The 18,062-nt window shown below is 46.7% G+C and overlaps 1 protein-coding gene across 2 annotated transcripts in view; it reads right to left on the bottom strand.

Annotated features, from left to right (window-relative positions):
* The window catches only part of MYOM3 (myomesin 3), a 357,638-nt gene that overhangs the window by 72,013 nt on the left and 267,563 nt on the right, over positions 1–18,062 (bottom strand). For both annotated transcript variants that reach the window (XM_063954304.1, XM_063954305.1), the window contains 4 exons: positions 11,937–12,093; positions 11,532–11,638; positions 9,828–9,872; positions 5,297–5,433 (listed from right to left, as the gene is read on the bottom strand). In XM_063954304.1, coding sequence (XP_063810374.1) covers positions 5,297–5,433; positions 9,828–9,872; positions 11,532–11,638; positions 11,937–12,093 — 446 coding nt within the window. The remainder of the gene's footprint in view (positions 1–5,296; positions 5,434–9,827; positions 9,873–11,531; positions 11,639–11,936; positions 12,094–18,062) is intronic.

Raw genomic sequence — 18,062 nt, 5'->3', positions numbered from 1 at the left:
CCGGCGTGGGATGTAGGTAAGTAATCTGTCTCTCATTTTTACAGGTATCGGCCCTATTGGATTCTACTGGACAAGTGGACGTGACCGGCGTGGGATGTAGGTAAGTAATCTGTCTCTCATTTTTACAGGTATTGGCCCTATTGGATTCTACTGGACAAGTGGACGTGACCGGCGTGGGATGTAGGTAAGTAATCTGTCTCTCATTTTTACAGGTATCGGCCCTATTGGATTCTACTGGACAAGTGGACGTGACCAGCGTGGGATGTAGGTAAGTAATCTGTCTCTCATTTTTACAGGTATCGGCCCTATTGGATTCTACTGGACAAGTGGACGTGACCGGCGTGGGATGTAGGTAAGTAATCTGTCTCTCATTTTTACAGGTATCGGCCCTATTGGATTCTACTGGACAAGTGGACGTGACCAGCGTGGGATGTAGGTAAGTAATCTGTCTCTCATTTTTACAGGTATCGGCCCTATTGGATTCTACTGGACAAGTGGACGTGACCGGCGTGGGATGTAGGTAAGTAATATGTCTCTCATTTTTACAGGTATCGGCCCTATTGGATTCTACTGGACAAGTGGACGTGACCAGCGTGGGATGTAGGTAAGTAATCTGTCTCTCATTTTTACAGGTATCGGCCCTATTGGATTCTACTGGACAAGTGGACGTGACCGGCGTGGGATGTAGGTAAGTAATCTGTCTCTCATTTTTACAGGTATCGGCCCTATTGGATTCTACTGGACAAGTGGACGTGACCGGCGTGGGATGTAGGTAAGTATGTGTGAGTGTGTAAGTGTGATGTAATAAATTTTTACTGTCACGGTGTGTGTTGTGTTTTTATTTGGGTATTTTTGTTGTTGTAGAACTACAGGTACCAGCGGGCCCATTATTTCCCTGCATGCTGGTACTTGAGGTTCTCCAAGTACCAGCAAGCAGGGGAGGCTTGCTGGGCCTTGTAGTTCCACAACAAAAAACAATATTCTTTTTTTTAACACTCTTATGGCTATCAGCCTCCCATCCACCGCCCACGGATGGGGGGGACAGCCTTGGGCTTCACCCCTGGCCCTTGGGTGCTTGGAGGAGGGGACCCCTTCATCTAAGGGGTCCCCACTCCTCCAGGGAACCCCGGCCAGGGGTGACTAGTTGGGGGGGTAATGCCACGGCCGCAGGGACCTACATAAATGTGTCCCCCGGCTGTGGCATTATGTCTCTGGCTAGTGGAGCCCGGTGCTAGTTTTAAAAATACGGGTGACCCCTACGTCTTTTGTCCCCCGTATTTTTGGAACCAGAACCGGACTAAGAGCCCGGTGCTGGTTGTCTAAATACGGGGAACCCCTGTCCAATTTTTTTCCCAGTATTTAAACAACCTGGACTGGTTATACTTAGGAGGGACCCCACACAATTTTTTTTTACATTTTTTAACCCATTCAGCCCCTTCTCCATTAAGTTAATGGAAGCCCTGGACAACAGAATTGCATTTATGTTCTCCTCCCACTCCCTTCCCAAACACAAAAAAAAATTTCTATAAAAATGTACAATATATCTCAAGTATGATGAGCAGGCAGGCAGCGGGCATTGGCGGCATCGGACTGAGATGCAAATTAGTGGCGGAGGGCTGGGTCAGTTGATTGTGGGCAAGTTTATAAGCCATTGGCGGTGGCAGCGGGCATCGGCTCAGGGGCAGTAGTGGGCATTGGCTCGGTGGCGGTAGGGGTCATCGGCAGGATTCGGCGGGCATTATGGCTGTAGTGCCTCACCAGCCACTAACCTCACCGCACGCCACTGACATGTAGGTAAGCATCCATGATGTCCAGTGACACCATAATATCCCCCTCTTCCAGGCTTGCAATAACCGCCCTGAGCGATTCTATTTTGAACTTGAACTTCCTTATATAAGTGTTCAAGGATTTCAAATTTAGAATGGGTCTCACCGAACCGTCTGGTTTCGGTATCACACACATTGTGGAATAGTAACCTCGTCCCTGTTGAAGGAGAGGAACTTTGATTATCACCTGCTGGAGGTACAGCTTGTGAATTGCCGCCAGTACTACCTCCCTTTCCTTGGGAGTAGCAGGCAAGGCTGATTTGAGGTAACGGCGAGGGGGAGACGTCTCGTACTCCAGCTTGTATCCCTGAGATACCACTTGTAGAACCCAGAGATCCACCCGTGAGCGAACCCACTGGTCGCTGAAGTTCCGGAGACGGGCCCCCACCGCACCTGGCTCCACCTGTGGAGCCCCAGCGTCATGCGGTGGACTTAGTGGAAGCAGGGGAGGATATTTGTTCCTGGGAACTGGCTGTCTGGTGCAGCTTTTTCCCTCTACCCCTGCCTCTGTGCAGAAAGGAGGCGCCTCTGACCCGCTTGCCTTTCTGAGGCCGAAAGGACTGTACTTGATAATACGGTGCTTTCTTAGGCTGTGAGGGGACCTGAGGTAAAAAGGTCGACTTCCCAGCTGTTGCTGTGGACACAAGGTCCAAGAGACCGTTCCCAAACAATTCCTCACCCTTATAAGGCAAAACTTCCATGTGCCTTTTAGAATCAGCATCACCTGTCCACTGCCGAGTCCATAATACTCTTCTGGCAGAAATGGACATTGCATTAATTCTAGATGCCAGCCGGCAAATGTCCCCCTGTGCATCTCTCATATATAAGACTACGTCTTTAATATGCTCTATAGTTAGCAAAATAGCGTCCCTGTCAAGGGAATCAATGTTATCTGACAGGGAATCAGACCATGTTGCTGCAGCACTACACATCCATGCTGAAGCAATAGCAGGTCTCAGTATAGTACCTGAGTGTGTATACACAGACTTCAGGATAGCCTCCTGCTTTCTATCTGTAGGCTCCTTTAAGGCGGCCATATCCTGAGACGGCAGTGCCACCTTTTTTGATAAGCGTGTGAGCGCTTTGTCCACCTTAGGGGATGTCTCCCAGCGTAACCTATCCGTTGGCGGTAAAGGGTACGCCATTAGTAACCGCTTAGAAATTACTAGTTTCTTATCTGGGGAACCCTATGCTTCTTCACACAATTCGTTTAACTCATCAGATGGGGGAAAAGTCACTGGCTGCTTTTTCTCCCCAAACATAATACCCTTTTTTGTGGTAACCGGGTTAATGTCAGAAATGTGCAACACATTTTTCATTGCCGTAATCATACATCGGATGGCCCTAGTGGATTGTATATTTGACTCATCCTCGTCGACACTGGAGTCAGACTCCGTGTCGACATCTGTGTCAGCCATCTGAGGTAGCGGGCGTTTTTGAGCCCCTGACGGCCTCTGAGATGCCTGGGCAGGCGCGGGCTGAGATGCCGGCTGTCCCAAAGCTGCGTCATCGAACCTTTTATGTAAGGAGTTGACACTGTCGGTTAATACCTTCCACATATCCATCCACTCAGGTGTCGACCCCGCAGGGGGTGACATCACACTTATCGGCACCTGCTCCGCCTCCACATAACCCTCCTCATCAAACATGTCGACACAGCCGTACCGACACACCGCACACACACAGGGAATGCTCTGACTGAGGACAGGACCCCACAAAGTCCTTTGGGGAGACAGAGAGAGAGTATGCCAGCACACACCACAGCGCTATATAATCAGGGATTTACACTAACACAAAGTGATTTTTCCCTTTAGCTGCTTTACATGTACAGTTTGCGCCTAAATTTAGTGCCCCCTCTCTCTTTTTTACCCTTTGAGCCTGGAAACTGCAGGGGAGAGCCTGGGGAGCTGTCTTCCAGCGGAGCTGTGAAGAGAAAATGGCGCCAGTGTGCTGAGGGAGATAGCCCCGCCCCCTTCACGGCGGACTTCTCCCGCTCTTATATTAATATTATGGCAGGGGATTTTTGCACATATATAGTTTTTTAGACTATATTATGTGCTGTTTGCCAATGTAAGGTACTCTAATTGCAGCCCAGGGCGCCCCCCCCCCCCAGCGCCCTGCACCCATCAGTGACCGGAGTATGTGGTGTGCATAGGGAGCAATGGCGCACAGCTGCAGTGCTGTGCGCTACCTTAATGAAGACCGGAGTCTTCAGCCGCCGATTTCCAGGATGTTCTTCTTGCTTCTGGCTCTGCAAGGGGGACGGCGGCGCGGCTCCGGGACCGAACGACCGAGGCTGGGCCTGTGTTCGATCCCTCTGGAGCTAATGGTGTCCAGTAGCCTAGAAGCCCAAGCTAGCTGCAAGCAGGTTGGTTCGCTTCTCTCCCCTAAGTCCCTCGTAGCAGTGAGTCTGTTGCCAGCAGATCTCACTGAAAATAAAAAACCTAACAAATACTTTCTTTACTAGAAGCTCAGGAGAGCCCCTAGTGTGCAACCAGCTCGAGTCGGGCACAGATTCTAACTGAGGTCTGGAGGAGGGGCATAGAAGGAGGAGCCAGTGCACACCAGATAGTACCTAATCTTTCTTTTAGAGTGCCCAGTCTCCTGCGGAGCCCGTCTATTCCCATGGTCCTTACGGAGTACCCAGCATCCACTAGGACGTCAGAGAAAATTGTTTCACATTTGTTTTGATTGTTCCAATGCTATATGTATTGTCTCCAACAATGGAAAAATGGTTTTGATTTACAGTAATAGAGGAAGGTCTCAGAGACATAAAACATTAATGAGGATCAAGAAGGATAGATGTCTGTTAGAGCACATAAAACAATTTGGTGATACCATTGTGGTCCGTGTGCCCGTTGGTTAGTGCAGATAGTGCATCTGTAGATGCGCACATAATGATAAATCATGGTGATCCATGAATTCAAAACATGAATGGATGAAAGTGCAACTGAGATTATATGTGTTAAATTAACTAGCTGTGTGTATAATATATGTATGTGTGTGTGCATATATGTGTGTGTGTGTGTGTGTGTGTGTGTGTGTGTGTGTGTGTGTGGTGTGGTGTGTGTTTGTGTGTGTATCTGTATGTGGAGCAAGATTTACAGATGTGTCCTTATACTGTACATTGCTGGGGCATTGCTGCCATACAGCCTCCCGCAGCCATAGAGTGCCCATTGTCTGCAGCTATTAGCGCCTCTACCTCCTTCCCCCTGCTATAGTAATAGGTAGCAGGAGTACAAGCTCCCGCTACCACAGCACGCACACTTCCCTGTGCTGGCCCCCACTATGATCGGGTAGTGGGAGCACCGCTACTGTATTCAGCTCCCCCCGCTCATTACTTTTTTCTGCTGGCTTGAGCGTCTGTACGCCATACTGTGCCGCAGCTTTTAGCCAAGAGGATACATTTGTATTGATTTAATTATACTACAACATGGTACAAGTATAGCATATGTGAAAAACAGACATACTGGTGTATTTTCGATGACTTTGTCATTAAGAATCATCTCTAACTCTGCAGCAGGAGACAGTTTCTCCACCTGTAACCAGAGGTGCACATCCCCAGTCTCCAACACTTCCACATTCCAGCCTGATATTCTCTGTATTACTATAAATAAAGACATAGAAATATAATGTTATGTGGAGCCCAGTTATGATATATCATTCTCTATGATCCTTTAAAATGAATAATAGCTGTAAATGTATTTATCTACCATTCCTTGCTGTATAGTATTTGCATCTTTTGTCTGCTGAAGGTAAAATCAGCATGCAGGTCAGTAAAGCAATTCTTCATATCACTGTTTTATACTCTGGGCTTGATTCTGACTTGGGGGTATATTCAATTGCTGTCGTGTCCTTTTCGACTGAATGGACCCGACAGCACTATATTCAATGCCGTGCCAAACCCGACAGGTTTGGCCAGGGCTGCCATCAGAAATTGTGGGGCCCGGGACTGACAAAATAGACAGGGCCCCTCCCTCCCAAAAAAAGATTCTGCTGCACTGCTCCACCCCTATATGATGTCATACATTGTGACGTTACATATAGGTGGAGTCTTGTGGACCTACAGGAATGATTCGCAGAGAGCTGATGCGCAGATAAGGCTTGATTTAAGAAGTCCTCACTGTGCATCAGACTGCTGTTGATTTACAGACTGGTGCAGCTCTACAGGTATTGGCGGTAGGAGCAAGGGGTGGGCCCCCTTCTCTGTATGGGCCCGGGAAACCATTCCCCACAGTCCCCCCCTGATGGCTGCCCTGGGTTTGGCCCGTTCCTGACAGTGTCGATCTGACTTTTTTAAAAGTCGGATTGGCATTGTCGGAAACGGGGCTAAAACCTGTCGGGTTTGGCCGCGCTTCCGACAATACACGCGTCTCAGCGGCTGAAGACATCAATCCCTGTGTATTCCGACAGCTTTCCAACAAATTGGGAATTCCTGACTTGTCAGAAAAAACGTCCCCCTATTGAATAGGTCGGAACCCGACTTTGTCTTGTCTTTCCGACAAGAAGGCAGCTTCCGACACTTATTGAATAATACCCCTTGGAAGCAAAGCAAAAAACAGCGAGTAACTTTGCACCTTTGCAAAATCATGCTGCACTGCAAGAGAGGCAGATATAAAATGTGCAGAGAGATTTAGATTTGAGAGGCGTGTGTCCAAACTCAAATCAAAACTGAGGTAAAACAAATGCTGTCCAGCATGTGTGAGCTGTGGTGCAGAGGGGGGCGTGGGTACTATTTATTTAGGCCCGGGGTAGGATAAGGAGCCCAGAGGGGGCCAGGATCTACGATCTCCATTCTCTCCCACTGTTCTGACCACTACTGATGGCTGAGCCTGTAGCAGCGAGCTGAGTAGCACAATAGGCAGTCAGGTGCAGCAGTCTCCTCTCACTATCATACGCGTCGCTGGGCTGCACTTCTATACTGGCATGGCCAGCGGCAGTAGGCAGAGTGGGTGTCCTCTGCCTACTGCCGCTGGACTACATGTCCATCTCCCCTGAAGCCACCCCCTTGTTGTTCTGGGCGGGCAATGCCACCACATGTAGTACTTTATTCAGGTTTTTTTTGTCAGGAGGTGTGGTCACATCTTTCCGAATTTTTCCACACACCCAACACAGTACCTGGGCGCATCAGAGCGCTTGACGGCCCTGTGTGTCGACTACATGCAAAATCAGACAATATTTAACCTGCATGCAGAAAATATAAATGTATTTGCACCCCTTGCATTACAACTTGGATTGTTCCAGATACAAAGTTGCTTACTTTTTTCCCCTTACTCCACCCAGAATCAGGCCTGCTGTTCTCAGACAACAATCTTGAAACGACTTTTTCTTATGCTTTGAGCCACAATATTTTGAAAAGTACAGTAATTCTTCCAAGCATTCCTTATGAGCATTTAGCTTCTACTGCACTGAATACTACAGAGATACAAAGTAATGCACATATAGGGGGTCATTCCGAGTTGTTCGCTCGTTATTTTTTTCTCGCAACGGAGCGATTAGTCGCTAATGCGCATGCGCAATGTCCGCAGTGCGACTGCGCCAAGTAAATTTGCTATGCAGTTAGGTATTTTACTCACGGCATTACGAGGTTTTTTCTTCGTTCTGGTGATCGTAATGTGATTGACAGGAAGTGGGTGTTTCTGGGCGGAAACTGGCCGTTTTATGGGTGTGTGCGAAAAAACGCTACCGTTTCTGGGAAAAAACGCGGGAGTGGCTGGAGAAACGGAGGAGTGTCTGGCCGAACGCTGGGTGTGTTTGTGACGTCAAACCAGGAACGAAACTGACTGAACTGATCGCAGTTGCCGAGTAAGTGTGGAGCTACTCAGAAACTGCTAAGAAGTGTCTATTCGCAATTCTGCTAATCTTTCGTACGCAATTTTGATAAGCTAAGATTCACTCCCAGTAGGCGGCGGCTTAGCGTGTGCAAAGCTGCTAAAAGCAGCTTGCGAGCGAACAACTCGGAATGACCACCATAGTACTAATGCACAATGCTATTTATATTAAATATATATGAATATCGAAAAGGTGGACTTAGGGGGTTATTCAGAGTTGTTAGCAAACCAAAAAAGATAGCAATTGGGCAAAACCATGTTGCACTGCAGGTGATGCAGATGTAACATGTGCAGAGAGATTTAGATTTGGGTGGGTTATACTGTTTCTGTGCATGGTAAATATTGGCTTCTTTTTTTTTATACTACAATTTAGATTTCAGTGTGAACACACCCCACCCAAATCTAACTCTTTCTGCACATGTTACATCTGCCTCCCCTGCAGTGCAACATGGTTTAGCCGAATGGCTACATTTTTTGGTTTGCTAACAACTCTGAAAAAAACCCTTAATCTTTAAATGGAAGTTACATTAGTGAATTTAAACTACAATGTTTTCTAGGTCACAGGAATTTAAAAAGCAGAATAATGCCCTCACTGATCTATAATTATTGTTTACTGCACAATGGAGTGGATTCAGACGGATCTCTGTGCATACAGTGCAGGTTAAGATCATAGTTGCCCACTTCTGGGCTGCTCTCTCCGGGAGAGAGCAGCCGGTCGGCTCAGCAGGGGGGGCGGGCAGTGAGGTGACGTGACAGGGGGGCGGACCAGAGGCGGAACGGGGGCGGGTCAGAGGCAGAACAGGGCGTGGCCTCTGGATCGCGTCACTTAAGCCCCGCCCCGCTGTGTAATGCCGCGATTACCGGCATTATACAGCAGGGGGCGTGGTTACAATGACGTGATTCAACAAGAATCGCGTCATCGCCTGCCCGGACCGCCCACTTTACTCGCTAAGTGGGCGGCGGGCAGGGGGTGACCCCTGGAAATCGGGAGACTTGCCTGCTCTTCTGAGGGGCCGGGAGGGTCACCCGTTTTTCGGGAGCCTCCCGGCCATTCCGGGAGAGTAGGCAAGTATGGTTAAGATGCAAATTTACACTTTTACCCGTACATCCAGAACTTGGCCGGACCTGTCTTTCAGGGAAATTGGATTTTCAGGATGGGATCCGGGCAGCAATCAGTCTGAATTGTGGGATTGTCATGGACATGTATTTGAAGTTCCGTGCTATTCTGAGTCATGCGTATGGAGAAGGGATGCCTGTTACTGACGGATCTCTTGCATCTAGCATGAGGCTGACACAGGTGCTGATAATAATGATGACAGTTGCGGCAACTGGCATAAAATTAGTGGGCGGGACATAGGGTTGCCACCTCATCCCTTTAATACTGTAGACCTATGAATAATACAGGTTCTGTGGCTGATTAAATTCAAGCCTGAATTCCACCTGGTTTTAATCAGCCACAAAACCTGTGTAAATCACAGGTCTCCAGGATTAAAGGGATGATCTGGCAACCTTAGCCGTGCGGCTTCCTGCTTGCAGACACAGGAACCCCTGCATTAGTTTAATGGAATCTCACATTAACCTTAGGTAGAAAATGTGGCTTATGCAACTACAGCCACTTTGCGTGGGACAAAAGGGCCCTACACACTGGCCGACATGACTGCACGATATGAACGATCTCGTTCATTAATGAACGAGATAACGTTCATATTGTGCAGTGTGGAAGCTCCAGCGATGAACGATGCGCGGCCCCGCGCTCGTTCATCGCTGGTCCCCCGTCGGCTGTACGTGCAGGCCAATATGGACGATCTTGTCTATATTTGCCTGCACTTCAATGCAGTCGGGTGATGGGGGGAGTGAAGAAACTTCACTCCCCCCGTCACTGCCCTTCCGCCGCCGGGTCGGCCGTATCCGCCGTCGGGCAGCTCGGCGGCGGATCGGCCAGTGTGTAGGGCCTATAAGAATCAGCTCCAATGTCTGAATTTCCACATTTTACAAATCTACAGCAGCTGGGTCCTGCACAGAGCTTCCAATGACTTTTCTGCACATCAGTCATCATTAATCTCTTCTAAGCAACGACTGCTTCATAAAGTCTTATAATAGCATAGAAGAGGAAGAACGACAACCCTCATTATGATTCCAAAATGACACAGTAACTTTACAGATCACTTACATGGGTGTTGGACATCGTGGCTTTTCCGGAGCAAATCAGATAATTCTAAGAGGAAAACAAAATTGGGGTAAGCTTGTCTTATACTATCAGAGTAAGCACACAGTAGCTTTATATGTTTATATAGAATTGCCCTTTTCAGACGGGGTTATTAATGCATCACCCTATGAATCAAAGTCTTTATATGGGAAAGCCTGTTGAAAAAATATTGCATTGCTGTTAACAATGAAAAACATTTAATAAATGCTTTATTTATAGAATGCAGTATTATTTAAAACTATATTAATTGAATTAGTAATATAAATAAAATAAGATTTTTAAAAGTATGTACTTGTGTATAATATATTATGTTGAACTTGTCTGTAGTTTAAGGGTGTGTTTTTGTAGTTTTCCTTTTAATGTTTTGGTTTTTGTAAACATATAGGGGTCAATCCAATTATCCGCAAAGTTGCCATTGCAGCGGCGTTGAAACTCCAGCACCGCATCTCATAACCCTTGCAGCTTGCTCTCAGCCCCTATTTGCACATGGGGCTACAAGCTGTTTTGTGCGAGTTCAGGCTACTGTATAGTGCAACTTTTGCCACACTAACACATACCTGAGTATAGTGCACTGACCCCATAAAATGAAGCCTAGCTGTATTCATACAACTGCGTCAGAATCGCTGGGGCAGGTTAACATCACTTAGTTCTTTCCATAAATTTTTTTAAATAATTTGTTTATGTAATAGTGATTACTGCAATTGAGCCTATTTGTTATTAATTCCTCTAAGTGAATGGTTTAGCAGAACTGTTGTCCTGTGCTGGGGGAGCCCTTTCGTTGGTAACCCTACCAGCTGTGAGTTACTTTATCTTTCACTGGTTTCACAGAAAATATGCATTACATAAATGCTTTAGTCTTAAGGTGCATACACACTTACCGATAAAGCAAACAACGTTGCTCATTTTGCCCTTCTTGAGCGATGTCATTTATCATATCGACCCTCACTGTCGCCCGTGCATGCAGCTCCAAAAGCCGCAGCGTGGTGTCACCGAGCGATATCGTTTGCATATCGCTTAGTGTGTACGCACTACCGATGACCGCACCGGCAGGGAAGGGAACACACTGTGATATCGCTCATAGAACACATCACCTAGTGTGTACCCACCTTATGAATAAATAATTGTTATGCAATAATGTTTTAATAAAAATAAGTTCATTATTAAAATAAATTTCACAATACATACACGAAGTTAAAATAAACAATTTATTTTTTTTATATATAATCAGTGCTTTAAGTTCCATTCCATATGTGGGAGCCAGCAAGCTGCAGTAAATCCTTTTAATACAGACAATGGGGTCTGTTCAAATGTACGTTCTTTGGCGATAACTAAAGGGCGCCTATTGTTGCTACTGAATTGTTCTGTGTGCCCTGTAATTATCGCACTTGGCTCGTCCATTTAGACAGGGTTTAGCCACGTAGATCGGCAAAAATCCTGTTTGGTCGCCCAAACATCCGGGGCTGCGAGCTGAAATGTGACCGCTGCAGCTAATGGCCGTGTAATAGAAGCAACATTTGAATAGCTCTGATAGACGCCCATTAGTATTTCCCAACTCTCAAACATTTGAATAGCCCCCAATAAGTGATGTTGCCAAGACAAAAGAAAGCATACTTGCAGGAATGCCCTGGATAATATTATATAGGCCCATAGGCTAAACATTTCTCATACCCTCTTCTGTTAGTGTGTGACTAGCGGACACACCATCTGTATTTGGGACCTCCACAGAATAGATGCCTGCATCTTCATTAGATGGGTTTGTCAGGATTACCTTGGACCTAACAAAAAAAAAGTAAAAACAACCCACCAAGTACCTCCATTATCAAAATGTAATCTCTTAATATACAGTTCTAGAATGTCTATGACTAGTAATATGTAGATTTTTTAGATTTCATGACAGTGCAGAACAACTACAACAGCTGGACAACAGATATGTGAACAGGTACACTCGTCGTCATGGATATACCACTAAATGCCTATTATTACCCTCCCTCACATGGAATACATATTTTCCGTTACATACTATGTAGATGAGAAGCATGCACTCCACAATTACTGTATTGATATAGTAATTACTTATTTCCTTCTGTGGAGATATCTGTTTTATCAGGATCTGGAGCTCCCTTGTAGTCTTTGGACCAGAGGAACTGTGGGGAATCGATTGGCTCTGGATTCTCAAAAGAAAGGTAAATTAATCCTTCATCGTCCACACCAACCTCTATTTCATTTGTGCCTGTAGGTTGAAAGAGATGATACAGCTAGCTGAATAAACCATGCTGCTGTCAATGTCACTTACCTTCAAGGATTTAATTATATAATGGGAAGATCCAAAAGGAAGAAAAGCCATCAAGGAGTATAAGTCATAGAAAAAGACAAATAATAGAACTGCCATCAAATTAAAATCTGAGAGGAAGGGGAGTGGATACGAATTACACGGGCCAGCCTTGTCCGAGGGTCCGTCAGAGGACCAGGACAGCTGTTGAGGAGGACAAATGTCCTATTTTGTGGTGGTGTGCATAGTATTTATCATTTCTTTTGGGGAGGGGGCATTGTCACACCTCCTTATTACCTGGCGCCAGCATATGTCATAACAGCCCTGTATAAACTACAGGTTTGTACTATAAGAGAAGTATAAAACATGAAATCATATAGCAATAAACATAGCCCACATTAGTGTCGAGAAAACATATGTTCTCATATTTATACTAACTAGGTTTATTTACACTAGCTAGCTAAGTGTATTACCTTATGTAATAGCACTAATGTCATAAATTATAGCCTATGATTAAACAAGGATAAGGCATTGTAGACAACAGCATGAGACAGCGTAATGTTTGCACCGCATAGGAGTGTACATATGGGCCCTCATTCCGAGTTGTTCGCTCGCTAGCTGCTTTTAGCAGCATTGCACACGCTAAGCCACCGCCCTCTGGGAGTGTATCTTAGCTTAGCAGAATTGCGAACGAAAGATTTGCAGAATTGCGAATAGAAATTTCTTAGCAGTTTCTGAGTAGCTCCAGACTTACTCAGCCATTGCGATCAGTTCAGTCAGTTTAGTTCCTGGTTTGACGTCACAAACACACCCAGCGTTCGCCCAGACACTCCCCCGTTTCTTCAGACACTCCCGCGTTTTTCCCAGAAACGCCAGCGTTTTTTCGCACACGCCCACAAAACGGCCAGTTTCCGCCCAGAAACACCCACTTCCTGTCAATCACACTACGATCACCAGAACGATGAAAAATCCTCGTTATGACGTGAGTAAAATACCTAACATTTGTGTAAAATAACTATGCGCATGCGCTCTGCGAACCTTGCGCATGCGCAGTAAGCGACTAATCGCAATATAGCGAAAATCGGCAACGAGCGAACAACTCAGAATGACCACCATAATTCTAACACGTGTCAGTAAATCTAGCTATAGTATTAGAGGCCCACTGTGAGCTCTGTAGTCTAATGCAATTAATTGGCACATCAGGGGATTTTGTTTGTGTGTGGATTAAATCACACACGAATAATGACAAAAAAGAGGATTTTGGTACTTACCGATAAATCCATTTCTCTGAATCCTCTAGGGGACACTGGAGTTCCTTAGACATTAGGGGTGTGAAGCTTGCAAACTGGAGGTGTGGACAATCTAATCAGAATTGTCTGCACAGCCGGTTCCTCCCCCTTCACATCCCTCCTCCCTCAGTTTTGAAAATGTGACTGAGAGAATAGGACTACCGCACCTGGCGAGGAACTGAACCGTACAACATAACAAACAGCATCCAAGAACTTCTTTAACCGAAACTAACACCGTTTGTACGAACTGATTGAACAATAACACAAACACAGCAGGCTGACAGCACCGAGGCGGGCGTCCAGTGTCCCCTAGAGGATTCAGAGAAATGGATTTATCGGTAAGTACCAAAATCCTCTTTTCTCTTTCATCCACTAGGGGACACTGGAGTTCCTTAGACATTAGGGGACGTCCCAAAGTTATCCCCTAGGGAGGGAGTGCTGTCTGTTGCCCGTAAAACCAAACGTCCGAACTTAGAATCCTCGGACGCAAAGGTATCAAACTTATAAAATTTAGCGAACGTGTGGGCTGAGGACCACGTCGCCGCTCTGCAAAGTTGAGTCGTGGAAGCACCTCTAGCAGCCGCCCAGGAGGCACCCACCGACCGGGTAGTATGAGCACCCGTCTGTACAGGAACCTGTTTACCACAGGAAACATAAGCTTGCCGAATGGCAAGACTAATCCATCTGGACAGAGATTGCTTAGAAGCCGGCCAACCCTTCTTTGGCCCATCATACAGGACAAATAAATGGTCGGACTTCCTAAAGGACGACGTAATGTGTACGTACACCCGCAACGCTCGGACAACATCCAAGGATACATCCCCATCTACCAGACACTGGAAAGATGGGGCCACAATCGGCTGGTTTACTTGAAACCCCGAAACAACTTTCGGAAGGAAATCCGCTTTTGTACGGAGTTCCGCCCGGTCCTCATGAAAAATAAAAAAAGGACTCTTACACGATAAGGCTCCTAACTCAGAAACCCCCTAGCCGAAGCCAAGGCTAGCAACAACATTACCTTCCAAGAGAGATGTTTCAGGTCTGTTCTCGGTAACGGTTCAAAGAGTGGTGATTTAAAAAAAAAAAAAAACCTAATACCAATTTGAGATCCCACTGTGCAGTGGGAGGACGAAACAGGGTCTGTATTCTCAGAACCCCCTGTAAAAAGGTCTGAATCTCTGGTAAGGCTGCCAACCGCTGTTGAAAAAGGATGGAAAGAGCCGACACTTGAACCTTCAGAGATCCCAGGCGCAGACCTAAGTCTAGTCCGGCTTGAAGGAAAAGTAAAAGTATGGATAAGTGGAAGGTCGTCGAATTCCATCCATGTTCCTTACACCAGTCGATGTACTCTTTCCAAATTCTGTAGTAATACCCGGCCGTGACCGGTTTTCGAGCTGCAATCAACGTAGGAATAGCCGTTCTAGTTATCCCTCTGTTCCTTAAGATCCTGGTCTCAATAGCCACGCCGTTAAACGGAGCCTGTTCAGGTCCGGATGTAGAAACGGGCCTTGAGATAGCAGGTCCTCTCTCTGAGGTAACCGCCACGGTTTGTCCGCTAACAAGCCTTGTAGATCTGAGTACCAACTCCTGCGTGGCCAATCTGGTGCCATTAGAATCGCCCACACTCACTCTCGTTTCAGCCTCTTCAGAACCCTGGGAATGAGTGGAAACGGTGGAAAGATGTAAACCTTTTCGTACTCCCAAGGAAGTGTCAATGCGTCTACTCCTTCTGCTGCCGGATCCCTGGTTCTGGACACATAACGGGGCAGCTGACGGTTCTGCCGAGACGCCATGAGGTCCACTTGAGGAAGACCCCATCTCCTCACCACCATGTCGAAAATCCATGGATGCAGGTACCACTCTCCCGGGTGCATGCCCTGTCGACTGAGATAATCTGCTTCCCAGTTCTCCACACCTGGAATGAACACCGCCGAGAGTATGACGTTTCGTCTTTCCGCCCATACCAATATCTTTGTGGCTTCCCTTAACGCCATTCTGCTCCTTGTTCCTCCCTGACGGTTTATGTAAGCCGTCGTTGTGACATTGTCCGACTGTACCCTCACGTAGTGATTTCTGACTAAGTCTTCGTGAGGAGAAGTGCATTGTAAACTGCTCTCAGTTCGAGAATGTTGATGGGCAATTTGCTCTCCTGTAACGTCCATCGTCCCTGAAACTGATGGTCCTTGAAGACGGCACCCCAACCCCTGAGGCTGGCGTCCGTTGTCAGGATTCTCCAATTCCATATTCCGAATCTCTTCCCTGCTGCGAGATTCTTGTGAAGTCGGATTAGACGATGAAGAAGCCAGTGAGAACCGGCTCCCTGAGCAAGGAGGTTCATCTGGAACGGTCGTGAATGAAGCCTGCCGTACTGGAGAGCTTCGAACGACGCCACCATTTTTCCGAGAAGTTGTACACAGAGGCGCAGAGACACTGACGGTGTCCTTAGTACTTGATCTACTAACCTCTGTATATCCTTGATCTTGGATTCTGGCAGAAAAATCTTTAACTGTACCGTGTCAAAGATGAGACCAAGGAATTGAATCTGGTGAGTCGGAGTGAGGTTGGATTTCTGGGAGCTCACAATCCATCCGTGTTGAATGAGAAATAGGTGAGACGTCTGAACATCTTTGATCGGCTTCTCTTGAAAGGAGGCCTTGATCGGAAGATCGTCTAGATAGGGTATGATCGTGACTCTCAACCTTCTCAACCCCGCAACCATGATTGCCATTATCTTTGTGAAGATCCTCGGCGCTGATGATAGACCAAATGGCAGGGCTCTGAATTGGTAATGATCCTTCACCAGTGCAAACCTTAGGTAAGCTTGGTGGGGAGCCCAAATTGGAATATGCAGGTACGCATCTTTTATGTCCATGGACACCCTGAATTCGCCCTGTTCCAGACCTGCAATGACCGACTGGATTGATTCCATCTTGAATCTGTATATCTTTAGAAACTGGTTTAAAACTTTTAAATTGAGTATCGGCCTGACCGTTATGTCTAGCTTTGGCACAACAAAAAGACTGGAATAAAAACCCATTCCTCTCTGAGAGGCGGGAACTGTAGTAATGACCGCTGACCGTAATAATTTTTGAATGGCTGTCAGTAGTGCTTCTGCCTTCTGAGGGCATTGAGGCAGACCCGTTGTAAAAAAACTGACTGTGAGGTCTCTGTTGAAAATCCAGTCTGTACTCCTGGGAGATTATGTCGTTGATCCAAGGATCTGGAGAGGTGACTGTCCATATGTCCCGAAAACCTTCCAGACGGGCGCCCACCAAGGGGGATTCCAGGTGGGCTGGAAGACCGTCATGCCACGGTCTTGTCAACAGGTTTATCCTGTTGTCTGGCTGCTGCCTGTGCGCGGCCTCTACCTCTGCCTCCACGGACTTGTGTACCAAAACCTCGTCCTCGAAAGGACCGCGATCTAAATGAATTAAACGTCGGTTCCGAATATCCTCTTCTAGCCTGTGGATCGACTCTCGTATATGGAGTAGGCAGCAAGGTAGATTTCCCTGCTGTAGCCTGCGAAATCCACTTATCCAACTCAGCACCGAAAAGCATCTCTCCCCCAAAGGGGATGGATTCAACCGCCTTCTTGGTGTCAGAGCCGCCTTGCCATTTTCTGAGCCATAAAATCCGTCTAGCTGATATGGCCGAAGCGGAGATGCGCAAAGCTATTCCGCTAAGATCCTGTGAGGCTTGACACAAGTATGAAGCAGATTCTCGAATGTGGTCCGCCAGTTGCGTAATCTCTTCCAAGCTATTTTCCTCCGCAATAGCTTGTACAATACGCTCAGACCATGCGCCCCTGGCCTTGTTGACCCAAGCACATACGATCGCAGGTCTCTGTGCTGCACCTGCTGCCATGAATATAGACTTTAAAGTCGTGTCCACCTTCCGATCTGACGCATCCTTTAAAGTCGTCACATTAGGTATCGGCAATATTGTTCTTCGATAACCTTCCTAGGGAAGCATCCACTACAGGTGGAGTCTCCCACTTATCCATTACACCCTTGGGTAGGGGTTAAGTCGCTTAAAACCTCTTTGGAAATTGAAAGCGTTTGTCCGGCTGTTTCTAAGCCTCCTCCCTCTGAGATTGGAGGGATTTAGGAATGGGAAACACAGCAGAACGCGGCTTTTGTGATTTGAATAAATCAAATTCTTCTGGTTCCTTGACTTCTTCCGCCTTGAAGTCTAGGATCTCTTTTACCGCCTCAATCAAGGACTCAATACCCGAGATTGCCGTGTCTACTTCTGGAAAATCGGCGTCCAGGGTAGATTCAATTAACTCGCCTTCCTCAATGAGAGGATCTCCTTCCTCGTCTGTGTCTGTTATGATAGGAATAGGTCTCTTAACTGCCTTGCGCACATTCATTTCTGCATGTGCTCGCGGCGTTAACTTGATGAGAAATTCCTTCTTAAAGAATCCTCAGCCCATTTCGCTCTTTACAAACATAGCAGGTCTTGGAAGTCTTGGTTGGTGCTTTAGACATGCTATCTAAACCCCGTATTAGGGTATTACGCAGCGCTTTCACCCTTTAAACAAGGAAGGGAAAGACTGAGGGATGACGGAAGCGACGGTATTGGATCCGGCTTGACAGACCATTCCCTTCTATTTGTAGAAAAGGAAGAAAAAAAAAATAA

Source organism: Pseudophryne corroboree, chromosome 2 (assembly GCF_028390025.1).
Source record: "Pseudophryne corroboree isolate aPseCor3 chromosome 2, aPseCor3.hap2, whole genome shotgun sequence".
Taxonomy (NCBI): Eukaryota; Metazoa; Chordata; class Amphibia; order Anura; family Myobatrachidae; genus Pseudophryne; species Pseudophryne corroboree.
The sequence above is the reverse complement of the archived record's forward strand: the minus strand, read 5'-3'. Positions and strand labels throughout refer to the sequence as shown.